General features: G+C 40.3%; 1 protein-coding gene across 1 annotated transcript in view; it reads right to left on the minus strand.

Moving 5' to 3' along the window:
* The window catches only part of LOC122556333 (claudin-16-like), a 39,456-nt gene that overhangs the window by 10,720 nt on the left and 12,533 nt on the right, over positions 1-16,203 (minus strand). The window contains exons 2-3 of the mRNA XM_043702964.2: positions 11,006-11,108; positions 713-877 (exon numbers count right to left, since the gene is read on the minus strand). Coding sequence (XP_043558899.1) covers positions 713-877; positions 11,006-11,108 — 268 coding nt within the window. The remainder of the gene's footprint in view (positions 1-712; positions 878-11,005; positions 11,109-16,203) is intronic.

Below are 16,203 nucleotides of genomic sequence, written 5' to 3' on the forward strand. Positions count from 1 at the left end.
TATTTATATGAAATAGACTGCAGTTGATCAAGACGGTAGCTCATGACCATCTTCTCAAGGGCAACTAAGGATTGAAAATAAATGCTAGTCTAGCTAGCTCACACGAACAGCCCAATAATAACTAATAAATGTGATCTGATTTTGATGCTTGGATTTTGGTGAGACCACACATGTTAAAGAGTTGTAGTAGGGCTGACATGTGAGATCTAGGTTATGGTTTGAAATCTGGAGGGAAGGATAATAGAGAAAGTGGGGTGGTGGTAGGATTGAGAGGGTTGGGAGACTTGTGAGTGTGGCAAAAATGAAAGCTTTTTAATCCATCACTTCCACCCTTCCTTTAAGGTTTTTTGGGATATCAATGAGACAGACAGAATTGGCAGTTTAGGCCATGCTCACTATTGAAAATTATGAAAAACTTAAAGGAGCCACAAGATACAAGCACACGATTGGAACTCCACAGCAGGCAATGTTCTTTTGGAACTCACACACATGAAAGATTTGACTGGTAGCCCCGTTAGGGGTCATACCCAAGTTTGAGACGCATACTCTCATTGAATTGAATTTTTATATTTTAACCATGCCTACACTTTAAGTATACATTATTGCTTGCACATTCTAAGGCTGAACACCATAGAAATATGAAACTTTTTTGTTTTCCTCTCGTCCTGAAATGTAATTAGGCTCCTGGGTCCGTAACAGACCAAACAATTACCTCCTAGCAGCAAGGTAATTCCTGCCATAACACATATCTTCAGTTTAATGGCTGGATTATCCTTGAGGAATTTGGTGCAGTCCAGCCCAAGGATAAGGATGATGAAGGCGAATCCAGCCAAGATATCCGCAGTGATCATCAGAGCCCGCGTCATCACCAACTTCACTGTGAGAAGGAAACAACAGGAATTATAGAAGCAAAGAAACATTCTTGAAAAAGCCTCAACCCCTAATGATGGGTTTAATTGCTCTAACATTTCATGATTAACTATTAATTTTGAGTTAGTTGGAACCGTTTGAAGTTTTCAACTGTAACTTAGAGTTGGGAACTTCTTAAGAGAATTTCAGATGCTGGGTAATTCCTCATCCAAGGTCTCAATTTCCAGAATAGTTCCCAAGGAGTCAGCTATGTTAGGGCGCCACCTTGAGGCTGACATGCAACTCCCATCCTCACTGGTACAATGACAATATTTCTGAGGTAGAGTTTTAAAATCTAAACAAAGGAAAGTATGGAGCTATGGGGTGGGGAGGGGGATGTGCAAATTTACAATTGGATTGGAAAACTACATTAAAAGACCAATGGATAACATTTAAAGAACCAATAAATAATTTTGATGAAATAAACTGAGCAAGTGTTTTGGCTGTGGCTAAATTAAGTAATCAAGAATTTTATTTGATCAAAATAAGAGGCTGATATTTTTGGACTGGGAGCATTTTAGAATTCTGCAAAGTACAACAAAGTGAAAGATTCAGAAAGAGAAAATTGACTATGTGAGTCAACTATGTGAGTCAACTGGGCGGCACAGTGGCACAGTGATTAGCACTGCTGCCTCACAGCACCAGAGACCCGGGTTCAATTCCCGACTCAGGTGACTGACTGTATGGAGTTTGCACATTCTCCCCGTGTCTGTGTGGGTTTCCTCCGGGTGCTCCGGTTTCCTCCCACAGTCCAAAGATGTGCACGTCAGGTGAATTGGCCATGCTAAATTGCCCGTAGTGTTAGGTAAAGGGGTAAATGTACGGGAATGGGTGGGTTATGCTTCGGCGGGTCGGTGTGGACTTGTTGGGCCGAAGGGCCTGTTTCCACACTGTAAGTAATCTGATCTAATCTAGTGTGGAACATGCTGTAAAAGCTTCTGTTGGTGTTTTTAAAAGGAAAAGATTAGCCAAAAGAAATATGGATCCATCACAAGCAGTTAGAAGAATCAAGACCGTTACAGAAACAACGAGAAACTGAAAAAAAAGTGTTTATCTTCAAAGAATAAAATACAAAAATCTGTGAGAAAAAAATTAAAAATTCAGCAACTGGGATAAACAGGAAAGACATTAATTGTTGTTAAAATTGCAGGAGAAATTAATGTAACTGAAAGTAAATAAATCTCCTTGGCCTAATGACTTATATCCCACAATATTCAAAGAGGTGACTGTAGAGGTCGTCAATGCATTGGTGCATCTTCCAAACCTTGACTGATTCTGAAAGATTCCTGCAGATTGGAAGGTGGCAAATGTAATCACCTTTTAAAAAAAGAGAAAGGCAAAAGAGGGAACGGCAGACTTGTTAATATGGCATCAGTTTTAGGGAAAATCCAAAAATCTATAATAAAGATATGATAACAGAATATTTATAAGCACTTAGAAAAACAGAAATCTAAAGTTTGTCTTAAATGTTGAAAGGCTGGAAAGTGTTGAACTTCAAATGGTTTTGGGTGTCTTTGTTTATGAAACACAGTAAATTAACATGAAATGAAGAAGGAAAATAATATGTTGCTCTTTATTACAAGAAAGGTTGCGTTCAGGAGTAATGATGTCTTACTGCAATTATATAGAGCCTTGGTCAGTCTACACTTGGAGCATTGTGTGAAGTTTTGGACTCTTTACCTGAAGAAAGATATACGTGTCTTAGAATGAGTGCAGTGATGTTCATCAATCTAATTCATGCGATGGTAGGATTTTCCTCTGAGGGAATGTTAAATAGACTGGACTTCTGTTTGGAATTTAGAAGAATGAAAGGTGATCACATTGAAACATACAGAATTCTTGCAGTACTCAACAGAGTAAATGTAGGAAGGAATTTTGTCCATGACTGGAAGTCTAAAGCCAGGGAACACAATCTCAGAGTAAGAAGCCGGGTTTAAGATGCTAACACTGCTGCCAGTATGTTTTAAAATGATTCTTCACCTCCAATATCTAACCATCATCTGGTCTCAGAACTGAAAATTACAATTTCTGCTTTTCTGTAACTGATTCAAAAATGGAAGTTTTGAATTAAAAATATTGGTTCTGAAAAATTACATATTGCTGAAAAAAGATGTATTGTTGAAGTACATCTGAACAATTCACGAGAATACCAATTTAAGGGGAAAACAAACACATACATTTTGAGACCAAAGTACCGTCTCTTGTTTCTCTGGGCATTGGGCGTCTATATGCCCATACTTTGCACTTTAAAGTTTTTTGATTTTTATCTGATGATTTGGACATCTCAATTAAAATGAACAAAGTTGGGGAGCTCAGTTCAGGGACTGGAAAGCTGAGAAGGAAGTCCATCATTTTATAGGGACTGCATCCCCTATCCGAAACTATAGAAAGAGATAGTGTATCAAACATGACCTCTCCCTGCCCCAGACATGCATCTGAAATAACTTCAAGAGGCCAGTATCCTGTCACCAAGTCACCTTTCATTTACACATAGAGTCCTTGATACTGACCCAGTTCCCTCACAGCCAGCTCGCAAAGTGAGTAGAATCCCTGACATTCCTGTTTATATCCATCAGCCTGGGCTGCCTGATTGGACCAGATTAACACCCCAAATAGGGAACTTATATTCTATGAGGCCCACCTGGCTGACCTTGTTGTAAACATAACGCATCTCCACACCAGTTCTCCAAAGAACATCACTTTGAATCTCTAGGCCACCAGGTTCCTCCTGTCAGCAGTGAGGAATGAACCTCCCCCCAACTTTGATCTCATTCTCTGTACCTGATTCAGAGCCTGTACATTGCACCAATTGCAGCAGCAGGACAAGACAGTGCTGATGGCAGCAGGGAGTCATGAACTACTCTCATTTGATCATTCTTATACACTTGGAACTTCCAACCTAGACTTGACCAAATATCAACAATATTCATGTAATAAAAATAGAAATTGCTGGAGAAATTTAGCTGGTCTGCCCTCAGAACTAAAGGTCACTGGACTGTAAACATTAATTCTGCTTTCTCTACACAGATGCTGCGAGACCTGCTGAGTTTTTCCAGTAATTTCTGTTTCATTTTGGATTTCCAGCATCCAGCTTACTGTATTGTTTTAATATTCATGTAATGTTGAATCCCCAGAATTAAGCACATGTGTACACCTGCACACACACGTGCAGACACACACGCAGACAAACAATAATACCTCATAGCTTCCTTTACAGGCCAGGAGGCTGTCTGATGCATAAAACCCATATCAGTGCTTTGATGGTGTTACATAAATTAATCTTACTCCCCTGCTTTCATTTTTCAAATTCCCTTTGAAAGTTAGTATTGAATCTACTTCCACTATCTTCTTTTGAGGCAACACATTCCAGATCACTGAGGAAAGACTCAGTAGGTTGTACCAACACAATTTGGAATTTTGAAGATTGTGAGATGATTATATTGAAACACAGAATATTCTGAGAGTGTTTGACAGTTTGGATGCTGAGAAGATATTTCCCTTTATACGGAGTTCTCAAACTAGGGAGCAACACAAAAATAAGGAATCTCTGCTGTGCAATGGAGACAAGGAGAAATTTCTTTTCTTGGAGGCCAGTCAGATTTTGGAATTCTCTTCACTAGACAGTGGAGAAGGCTTGGTCATGAAGTATTTTCAAGACTGAGTTAGACAGATGTTTGATTGGCAAGGTAATCAACAGTAATGAGAGACAGACTGGGAAGTGGAGTTAATACCTCAATGAGATTAGCCATTGCTTTATTGAATGCTGGAGCAAGGCGGATGGGCCAATTGGCCTTCTCCTGCTCCTGGTTCTCATGCACTTCTGTTCTTACATCTTGAATATTCCCGAAATGTTTAGCTCAATTCATGGGAAGCAAAGGTTCCCATTTAGGATGTTCTGGTTACTCTATGGAGCCCTCAGATATGCCTATGGCAAAGCATATTTGTGAGGATGAAATATAATTAATAGGATAATTCACTCGCGTAACCTTTCAGTGTTTTGAATCATCTTGACATGACTTTGTAGGACAACCCACAATGAGTTGGCAAGGTGACCTCTGCTGTGCTGGACATTAGACAGCTTTTGAAAGAAGCTTGTTAGAGGGGAGCTACATCAACGCAGCTTTAGTCTGTATCCAGCAGACCTGGACAACTAGTCAGGTTGTCTTGTACTAAGCACCAAAGGACAAAATGAAACATGGAGAATTAGAACAGTGCTCAAATCCTGCTGTTCAAATTTAATGTTGAGCCATGACACACTGACCGAAGAGGGGTAGCCATGCTAAAAGGCTGCTGATTGATGTGCTGTTTTACATTATGACAACTTGACGACATCTCACCTCAACGGAAACAAGGAATCAATTTGAGTAACTGGACATTTTTGAAATGTAAGCTGATCAGGCTTACTGAGTCAATTCTAGCTCAGGTCTGATTGGCAATGCCCTCACAATGCAAAAAAGTGAGTCATTATTAAACTGAATGATCGATATTGCATGAGTACTGGGCATAAACATCATCTGTTAACATAAGACCATGATATAGGAGCAGAATTAGATCATTCACCCTATTGAATCTGCTCTGTCATTTGATCATGGCTGATATGTTTTTCCTATTTGCCTGCCTTCTCCCCATAACCCTTGATCCCCTTCCTAATCAAGAACCTATTGATCTTTGTCTTAAAAACACACAATAACTTTGCCTCTACAACCTCCTACGGCAATGAATTTCATAGATTAACCATCTTCTGGCTGAAGAAATTTCTCATCTCTGTTCTAAAGGGTCATCCCTTCACTCTGAGGATGCGCCCTTGTGTCCTAGTCTGTAATACTTGTGGAAGTATCTTTCCCATGTCCACTCCATCCTCTCTGTAAGTTCAATGAGATCCCCTCCACCCCTATTCTTCTAAATACCATTGAGTACAAACTCAGAGTCCTCAATTGCTCCTCATATAACAAGCCCTTCATTCCCTGGATCATTCTTGTAAACCTCCTCTGGACCCTCTCCAAGGCCAGCACATCCTTCTCGAGATAGGGGGTCCAAATCTGCTCATAATATTCCAAATGCATTCTGGCCTGATCCTTATACAGCCCCAGCAGTACATCTCTGTTTTTGTATTCTATCCTTCCGAATTTAAAGCTAACATTGCATTGGCTTTCCTAACTGCCAACTGAACCTGCATGTTAACTTTAAGAGAATTCTGAATTAGGACTATGAAGTCACTTGGTGCTTCAAATTTCTGAAGTCTTTCCCCATTTAGAAAGTAGTCTATGCCTATATTCTTCCTGCCAAAGTGTATAACCTTATACTTTCCCATATTGTATTTTACTTCTTTGCCTCCTCTCCTAGTCTGTCCAAGACCTTCTGCAGCCTCCCTGCTTCCTCAATTCTATCTGTACTCCACTTATCTTTGTGTCATCTGCAAACTTAGCAATAATGCCCTCAGTTCCTTCATCCAAACTGTTAATGTATAACATGAATAGCTGTCCCCACACTGACCCCTACAGAACAAGTTGCTGGCTGCCATCATGAAAAGGACCCCTTTATCCACCCTCTCTACCTTCTGTCAGTCACTCAAACTGCTATCCAAGCCAATATTCTGTCCCTAACACCATGGGCTGTTATCTTATTTTGCAGCCTCGTGTGTGGCACCTTGTCAATGGCCTTCTGGAGGTCTAAGTATATCATGTCTACTGGCTATGATTTGTCTAACTTGCACATTACCTCCTCAAAGAATTCTAATAGATTTGTCAGACATAACCTTTCCTTTGATGAAGCCATTCTGGCTCAGCCTTATTTTACCAAACACTTCCAAATACTCCACAATAGCATCTTTAACAATGGACCCTAAAATTTTTTCCAACGACTGAGTTCACGCTAACCGGCCAATACTTTCCTGTTTTCTGCTCCCCTTCCTCCTTAAACAAGAATGGTACATTAGTTATTTCCCAGTCGACTGGAACCCTCCCTGACTCCATTAATTCCTGAAAGATCATCAACAATACCTCTACAATCTGCTCAACTATCTCCTTCAGACTCTGGGGTGTAGTCCATCTGGTCCAGGTAATTTATCCACTTTCGGATCTTTCAGTTTCCCCAGCACTTTCACCCGAGTGATGGCCATTACACTCACCTCTGCTCCCTAACTCTCTTGAATGCTGGGATGCTTCTGGTGTTTTCCACCATGAAGACTGTTGCAAAGTACCTGTTCAGTTCCTTAGCCATCTCTTTGTTCCCTATTACTACTTTCCCAGCCTCATTTCCAAGCAGTCCAATGTCCACTCTTGCCTCTCTTTTACTTTCATATCTCTTAAAGAAAAACTCTTGCAATCTTCTTTTACATTACTAAAGCTTGCCCTCTTATTTCACCTTCTTCTCTCTTAATGTTTTTTGCTTTTTTAGTTGTGACTAACTGTGATTGAACTTACTACACATCAATAAAGCACATTACTTTGAACGACTTGCCAGACTGGGTGTGCAAAATCAAGGAAAATCTGAAATTCAGAACGATTGTGGTCCTGAGAGTTTTACAATTTTTTCTCTATGATCAGTCTCAGTTTTCCACATCTCTGTAACCTACTTTAGCCCTCCAGCCCTTCCAGATCTCCGCATCCTCCAACTCTAGCACTTTGAATGTCTTTACTGTTAACTGTTCTATCACTGATGGCTTGTTTTCCCAAACTCTAGAATTTCTGCAAGAAATTACTCTGCCTCTCTTCCTTTAAGATACTCCTTTGAAACTATTCTTTGACGAGTGTAAAGTCAAACCGATCATGTTTATTTTGTCCCTCATGGAAGGTATAAGTTTTCAAATTACCTTTCAGGTCAAAACAGTGAGAATTGGATTTCAAATTTTTCATTCCACAACCTAGTTTCGAAGGCCATAAGGACAGCCTCAGACTGTTAGTCATTGTCTTGTCTGTTAATTCAGTGACATCATTCACATTCTTGGGTTGAAACCCAGTGAATTACAGAAACTGTGAAAGAGGTAAAGCTATCAGAGAGGGAAGTAATCTCTTGGGGCAGTGTAGAGAGAGCTTTCCTCTTTATCTAACCCTGTGTTAAACCTGTCTTTGAAATATTTGATGGAGACATGCAAGGGGAGATTTATCTGGAAGTAACCCTAGCCTGTGCCTGCCCTTGGAGGGTTTGATGGGAACAATATACAAGGAGCTTTACTTTGCATCTAACCCCATGCTGACCGTGTATTGAGAGTGTTTAATAGATTAATTGAGTAGAGAGAGCTTTACTTCCAGTTTAATAGAGTAGTTGAGCTTTAGTCCGTATTTAACCCTGCACTGCCATGTCTGGGAGTGTTTGATGGGCGCAGTGTGAAGTGAGTTTTACTTTCAGTTTAAAAGAATAGAGAGAGCTTTCTGCTGTAAATGACCCCATTCTATTCCTGTCCTGAGAGTGTTAGATAGGGGCAGTGAGGAGGAGCTTTCCACTCAGTTTTAAAGAATAAACCTTCCTTTACTCTGTATCTAATTCCATGCTGTACCAATATTGGGAGTGTTTGATTGGAACAGCGTAGAGGAAGCTTTACTCTGTATCCAACCCTGCGCTGTACCAAGTATTGATGGGGACAGTGTAGAAAGACCTTTACTCGGCACCTGACAGCCCTGGGCATGTTTGATATTCACACACTAAATCCGAATAAAGTTAAAAATCACACAACACCAGGTTATAGTCCAACAGGTTTAATTGGAAGCACACTAGCTTTCGGAGCGACGCTCCTTCATCAGGTGGTAGTGGAGGGCTCAATCCTAACACACAGAATTTATAGCAAAAATTTACAGTGTGATGTAACTGAAATTATACATTGAAAAATTGATTGTCTGTTAAGCCTTTCATCTGTTAGAATACAGTGATAGTTTCTAACAGATGAAAGGCTTAACAGACAATCAATTTTTCAATGTATAATTTCAGTTACATCACACTGTAAATTTTTGCTATAAATTCTGTGTGTTAGGATTGAGCCCTCCACTACCACCTGATGAAGGAGCGTCACTCTGAAAGCTAGTGTGCTTCCAATTAAACCTGTTGGACTATAACCTGGTGTTGTGTGACTTTTAACTTTGTACACCCCAGTCCAATACCGGCATCTCCAAATCATAGATCCACATAGGTTGTCTTCGACCAAGTACTGACATCCATCATTTTGACATGGAAAGAAATGAGTTTTGTATGTCATTTTGCTAATCCCTGCTTTATCCAGCTCCCGCAGTGAGCTTCTTCAAGTTAATGCTAATAATTAGAGGCTTAAAATTTTTATGTCACAAGATGACTCTTTCAGAAAACTTAAGCACAATTTATTCAAATCTATTTTCTTACTTTCTGCAGCTTATTGGATATTGGGCAGGTTTATCATTGTGTAAGGGATTTTGAACACTGCAGCAACTTTGCAATGATGTCATGGAGTTTTTTGTCACTGGACATAAATAACCTGAGGGGTGAACAAGACAGAGAGAAAAGAAAAACACATCTCTGCAGGAGTTCCTCAAGACAGTGTCCTCAACCAAATCATCTTCAGGTCTTCATCATGAGGTCAGAATTAGGAATATTCACTGATAGTGCACAATGTTCAGCTCCATCTGCACATCCGCAGTTCGTGTCCATGTATAGGAAGACCTGAACAACATTTAGGCTTGGCTGATAAAGGGTAAGTAACATTCATACCACATTCTTACTGGGTAATTACCAGCCCCAACAATAGAAAAATCTAACTGTCACCCATTAACATTACCATCACCAAATCCAATACGATCAACATCCTGGTGGCTGCCATATATTTAATGTGACTACAAGAGCAGATCTGGGACTAGGGACTTTACTGCAAGTAACTCATGTCATGACTCCCCAATGTCTGTCCACCATCTATGAAGCATAAGTTAGGAGTATGATTTTCTTTGGGCAACACTGGCTAGGCCAGCATTTATTACACATCCCTAATTGCCACTTGAACTGACTTGTTAAGGCTATTTTGGAGGGCAGTTAAGAGTCAATCATATTTCTGTGGTTCTGGAGTCACATGAAGGCCAGACCTGCTGAGGATGGCATTTTCCTTTGCTAAAGGGACTATATGGTCACTATTACACTAACTTTTAATTCCCAACTTTCATTGTTTCAAATTTTCCCATTGGTTATGGTGAGATTTGAACTCATGTCCCTCAAGCATTGGCATGGGTCTCTGGATTACTAGTCCAGTAACAATGCTATTATGCCACCATCTCCACAGCATGGAATATCATCCCAACTCACCCAATTCCTAGATGGGTGCAGCTCCAACAACACTCAAGAAGCTCAACACCATTTGTGATAAAGTAGGCTACTGATGGGCACCCCATCCACTACATCCAGCATTCTTTCCTGATGAACAGTACAGATTACAATCAAGTGGCATTGGATCAAAATCCTGGAACTCAGCTCCTACGGGGAATGTTGATGTACCTATTCCCTGATGGACTGTAGCATCCAAGAAGGTAGCTCACCACTCCCTTTTGAAGGGCAATTATGGATGAATAACAAATGCTGGCCTTACCAGTGATGGCCACATGAAATTAAGGAAGAGAAGAAAACTTGCCTTTGCAGTATTTATGTTGTTGCTGCCTGACACCAAGATGTTTTTACTTTCATAAAGAATGATGAACACATTTGGACAGATATATGAATGGGGATGATTTAGACGGATATGGACCAAATGGGATGAGTTCAGTTTAGGAAACCTGGTTGGAATGGACGAGTTGGACCATAAGGTCTATTTCCGTACTGTATGACTCCATGTCTCTATAACTCTGATTGCACTGATGGCTGAAAAATAACGAGGGCAACAGTCTTATTTGAAATGTTGTGATCATGTTTAGAGGAGTTTGTGTCACATTCCACATGGTGACCAGGTTCAAGCAGAGTACAGTTTGGAGAATTTATTCCTTCTCCAGTCATGCTCCTTTTCAGTACCAAACCATCTGTGACTGTGGAATCCTCCTTGATAGATGCTGGAAAATCGTATTTGATTGAAATAAATAGAGTACATATGTTAACAGTAACTCAAGCAGAACATATCCATTAAGGTAAAGCACAAAACTAACCAGCAGTTACTCACAGGGAAGGTCGGACAGAATTGAATCGTAGTCATCGCATGTTCGAATCCCATCGACTGTACTTGTGACACATTCCCACCAGAGTCCTCGGCATTTCTGGCTCACCTGAGCAAACAAAAAGCAGAAACTAAGAATAAAAGCTGAACAGTAAATGAATAAAAAATGAACAAACCCATCTGAAGTGTGATAAAGACAGTTAGCAACTGAGGATATGTCATGCCTCCTCTGCAGGAGTTCCTTAAGGTAGTGTCTGAGGCTCAACCAGCTTCAGTTGCTTCAACAATTGCCTTCACAATGGCAGTCTGAGAGGATCATGATGATTGCCCAATGTTCAGTATAATTCACAACCTCTCAGCTATGGAAGAAGCAGTCCAATCCATGTGGAACCCAGATAATGTTCAATCTTGAGCTGAAAAGTAGAAAGCAGTTTTCATGCTGAACTCATGTCATGCAACAACTATCTCCAACATTAGCAAATCCAACCATCTCCCTTTCACATTTAATGTTATTAGCATCACTGAATTCTTGGTGGTTACCATTGACCAGAAGCTGAACTGGACTAGTCATATAAATATTTTCATTGTGACAGCAGGTCAGAGACTAGGATATCGGCAGTGATTAACTTACCTCTTGACTCCACAAACCCTGTCCACTATCTAAAATGCAAAAGTAAAATGTGTATGGAATGCTTTCCACTTTCCTGGATGAATGTCACTCCAATAACACTCAAGAAACTTAACAGCATCTAGGAAAAAACACTTTGCTTGATTGGCGCCCCATCCCAAGCTTAAACGTCTGTCCCCTTCGCAATGTCAAGATCCATTGCAGAAATTCACCAAGACTGCTCAGCACAACCTTCCAAATACATGCTCATGACCATCTAGAAGAACAAAGACAGTGGATACATGGGAACACCAGCACCTGTATGTTCCCCTTCCAGCCACTCTGCATTCTGACTTAGAAATATATTGTCATTCCTTCAGTGTTACTGGGTCAAGCCCTAGAATTCCCTCCCTGACAGTATTCTCGGTATACCTACAGCACATGGACTGCATCAGTTCATTAAGGTAGTTCCCACCATCTTCTCCAGGGCAGCAAACTTTGACCCAGGCAGTAAAGACCACATCTCATGAAATAATATTTTCTTTTTGAAAAGAACAATAATTTGTTTGCAGGTTATAGAATCAATAATGACCAAGTCATTGAGAACTACTCATCCACTTTTCTTTGCACAGTGTCATGGGATGTTTAATGTCCACCTGAAAGGGTAGGCAGGCCATGCTTTGGAAACTCATCCTACAGGCGTCCAATAAGGTGGCACTCACTCAGCACTGATCTGCGAGTGATGCATTAAATTGTTGTGTTCAGTACTGGTCGCCTCATTGTAGGAAAGATGTGGCAGCTTTAGAGAGGGTGCAGAGGAGATCTCCCAGGATTGGAGGGCGTGTCTTATGAAGAAAGTTGAGGGAGCTAGGGCTTTTCTCATTGGTGTGAAGAAAGATGACAGGTGATTTGATGGAGGGGTACAAGCTGTTGAGAGGCAGAGAGTGGACAGCCAGAGACTTATTCCCATGGCAGAAATGTCTATCATGAGGGGTCATAATTTTAAGATAACTGGAGGAAGGTTTAGGGAATATGTCAGAGGTAGGTTCTTTACACAGAGAGTGGTGGGCACATGAAATGCACTGCCAGCAGTGGTGATAGGCTCAGACAAATTTGGGACATTTAAGCGACTCTTGGATAGGCACATGGAAGATAGTGCAATGAACGGTATGTTGGTTAGTTGGATCTTAGAGTAGGATAAAAGGCTGGCACAACATCAAGGGCTGAAGGGCCTGTACTATACTGTACTGTTTTATATTCCATATGCTCTGTCTCTCAAGTGGGGGTCGAAGTCACATCTTTTGATGCTAAGATATAAGAGGACCTTGACTGACACATGGAATGAATTGGTTTGAAAATAATTGTACATTTGTGAGAATTATAGGCATTCCTGGAGAAGAGGTGAAAGATTACATGGGAAAGGGCAAGGATAATCAAATAACTATCTAGGAACCATGAGGTGAATCACATCCTGTCATGTTGAGAATAGATTAAACTTTGAAAAATAAATAAATGTCCATTGGTAAAAGTGACCATGAAGCTGGCAGGTTTCCATAAAATGCCAACTGCTTAATTCTTCTTTATCAAAGGATCTGGTGTCCTGACCTTGTCTAAGCTGATGTGTGATTTCAACTCCACTCTAATGTGACTTTCTTCTAATTGTGTTTTGCTTTAACTGGTTCAATTCCAGCCTCGGGCAACTGTCTGTGTTGTGGAGTTTGCACATTCTGCCTGTGTCTGCGTGGGTTTCTTCCCACAATCCAAACATGTGCAGGTTAGGTGGATTGGCCATGCTAAATTGCCCATAGTGTTCAGGAATGTGTAGGCTTGGTGCATTAGTCAGGGGTAAATGTAGAGTAATAGAGTAGGGGAATGGGTCTGGGTGGGTTACTCTTTGGAGGGTCGGTGTGGACTTGTTGGGCCGAAGGGCCTGTTTCCACACGGTGGGAATTCTAGCAAAACACTCAAGGGTAAGAAGGGATGGGCAATAAATACCAGCCAGACTGGCAACAACTAAGATTGAAAAATAAATGAAGCAAAAAATGACCTAAGGGGTACATTTCCATGCAGAGGGTGATGCATGTATGAAATGAGCTGCCAGAAGAAGTGGTGGAGGGTGATAGAACTCCAACATTTAAAATGCTTCTGTATGGTATATGAATAGGAAGGCAGTTTGGAGGGATATCGGCTAAATGTTTGCAAATGAGACTAGATAAATTTAAGATATGTGGTTGGCATGGACGAGTTGGATCAAAGGGTCTGTTTCCATGCTGTAAAACGCATGACTTTATGCTAAAGAAATACTTTAGTTCATGTCTCAGTCAAAGAGTGAGGGTTAACCTGGCACTAGGTAGACAACCTGGCTCTGAGGCCGAGAAGGTTTTCACCGATTGTTTCCTTGTAAAAGCAAAAGAAAGGGAATGAGAAGGACCTGCTGACAGTGTCCAGTCTGTCTATTCTGTGACTTCAGAACAAACCGACCATAATCTGAAAAAAACAAGTTGTGTGTTTCAGGAAAATGGGTAAATATTTGGTTGGTGATGGTATTTTTCTAATTTACCTTTCAAACCTGGGTAATTTTAGTAATTCTAAGGTTTATTCTCAGTAGTAAGGTTGGCTATTAGTGGTAAAGCTTATTAGAGAGGCTGGGTGAGAATTTTCTAGGCAAAAGTGAGGACTGCAGATGCGAGAAATTTTCTGTTTAGTTCTACTGGGAAATTTCAATCAGGGTCAGTAGAATATAATTTTTTTTGTTTCAACAATCATAAGTACAGAAAAATATAAGAAGCATTAAAAAATATAATCTGTATATCAATTACATATTATAAAGATGGCATACCAGGTGATGTGTGGTGACTGCAGTATGTGTGAGCTCAGGGACATGTGTGATCCAAGGTATATGGATCTGCATTACGTGAATGTGGCTGATGGAACTTCAAGGTGCAATCACTGTGATGTATCAGGGAGGGAGCAAGTTGCCAAGATGCTTTTTTCTAGGAGGGGATTAAGTGGTCTGATTTCATCTCAGTTCAAGGAGGACGTGGCTGTGAGTGCGGTAGGTATGGCAGTCGAGAAGGTAGAAGTGGAGGAGTCTCCGCTTTCGTCATCATCCAACAGGTTCAGGATATTCGTAGCCTGTACTATAAAAGCTGGAATGTCATGAATAGTTTTTCTCCTCTTATCTACAGAAATATATCTTGGCATTAGAATCAGTTCCGAGAAAGTTCACCAAGCTGAACCCGGGTATAGGAAAAATTTCTTATTTTTATTTCTTATCAGTACATTAGTGAGAGGGCAGAAGAACAATGTGTAGAATCAGTCGGGATGGAGCCAAACAAAAAATCAAAGGATAGGGAACATTGGTGGGAGTTGTTTATAGGCCAACAGACAGTAGTGACAATGTAGGATGTGGAATAAATCTGGAAATTTGAGGTGAATGGAACGCTGGTAACACAGAATCATGGTGGACTTCATTCTATACATAGAGTAAATCTAACTGGCACAAAACGATGGAGGATGAATTCCTTGAATGTGTAATGACTATTTTTTAGAACAGTATGTTCAGGAACCAAATAGACAATAGGCTATTTTAGATCTACAATTAGGCACTGAGAAAGGGATAATTAATAATCTAATTGTAATGCAACCTTGAGAAGAGAGTGACCAAATATGACAAAACTTTATATTACATTTTAAGTTTAATCCAAAACTAGAATCTCAAATCTAAACAAACGTAGTCAGGAAAGTAAAAGGGTGTGATAAATTATAAAACTACACTGAAAGACATGATGATAGACAGCCAATGGCTGGCACTTTAAATATTTATACATGATTTATAATAAATTTACATTCCCCTGAGGCACCAAAAAACAACAAGAAAGGTGATCCAACTGTGCCAACTAAGAGAAAATAAAAATTGTATTAGCTTAATGGGGGAACCTTATAAAATGACCAAAGTAGAAGTAATCCTGATAATTGAGTGCATTTTAGAATACAGCAAAGGAGGACTAAGAAACTGATGAAGGAAGAGAAAATAGAATCACTGACTTTCTCTTGAAGCCACAGTATTTATATGGTGACTCCAGTTCAATTTCTGGGCAATGGTAACCCCCGTGATAATAGGGGATTCAGTGATAGCACTGCCATTGAATGTAAATGGGTGATTGTTGGATTCTAACTTGTTGGATATGATTCTCCCCCGGTACTTGCATATATGTTACTTGCCACTTGTCAGATCAAAGCTGATAATGTTCAAGTCTTCCGACTTCGGTATCTGAGGAGTCACAAACATTACTGACCATTGTGCAATTATCAACAAATACCTGCACCTTTGACATTATAACGACTGGAGGATCATTGAAGTCATTCAAGTACAGGATCCTGTGGCAGTTTTGATTTATTCCTATCTTGCACTGAGGGTGTGTCATTAAAATGTCCAAATAAGTTTATTTTTAAAAATGAGGCAGTTGAATAATCATATCTATGCTGAAAATGCCAACTTCCACTGGACTGCCACCAACATATTATTCTTTTCCCTCAACCAAGGGCTCCCCCACTGTAGTTGCCAGGGGCTTCAGCAATGTCTGACCCATTTCCC

This window comes from Chiloscyllium plagiosum, unplaced genomic scaffold (assembly GCF_037043375.1).
Source record: "Chiloscyllium plagiosum isolate Xiang-an unplaced genomic scaffold, Cpla_swu_hap1 HiC_scaffold_13, whole genome shotgun sequence".
Classification (NCBI taxonomy): Eukaryota; Metazoa; Chordata; class Chondrichthyes; order Orectolobiformes; family Hemiscylliidae; genus Chiloscyllium; species Chiloscyllium plagiosum.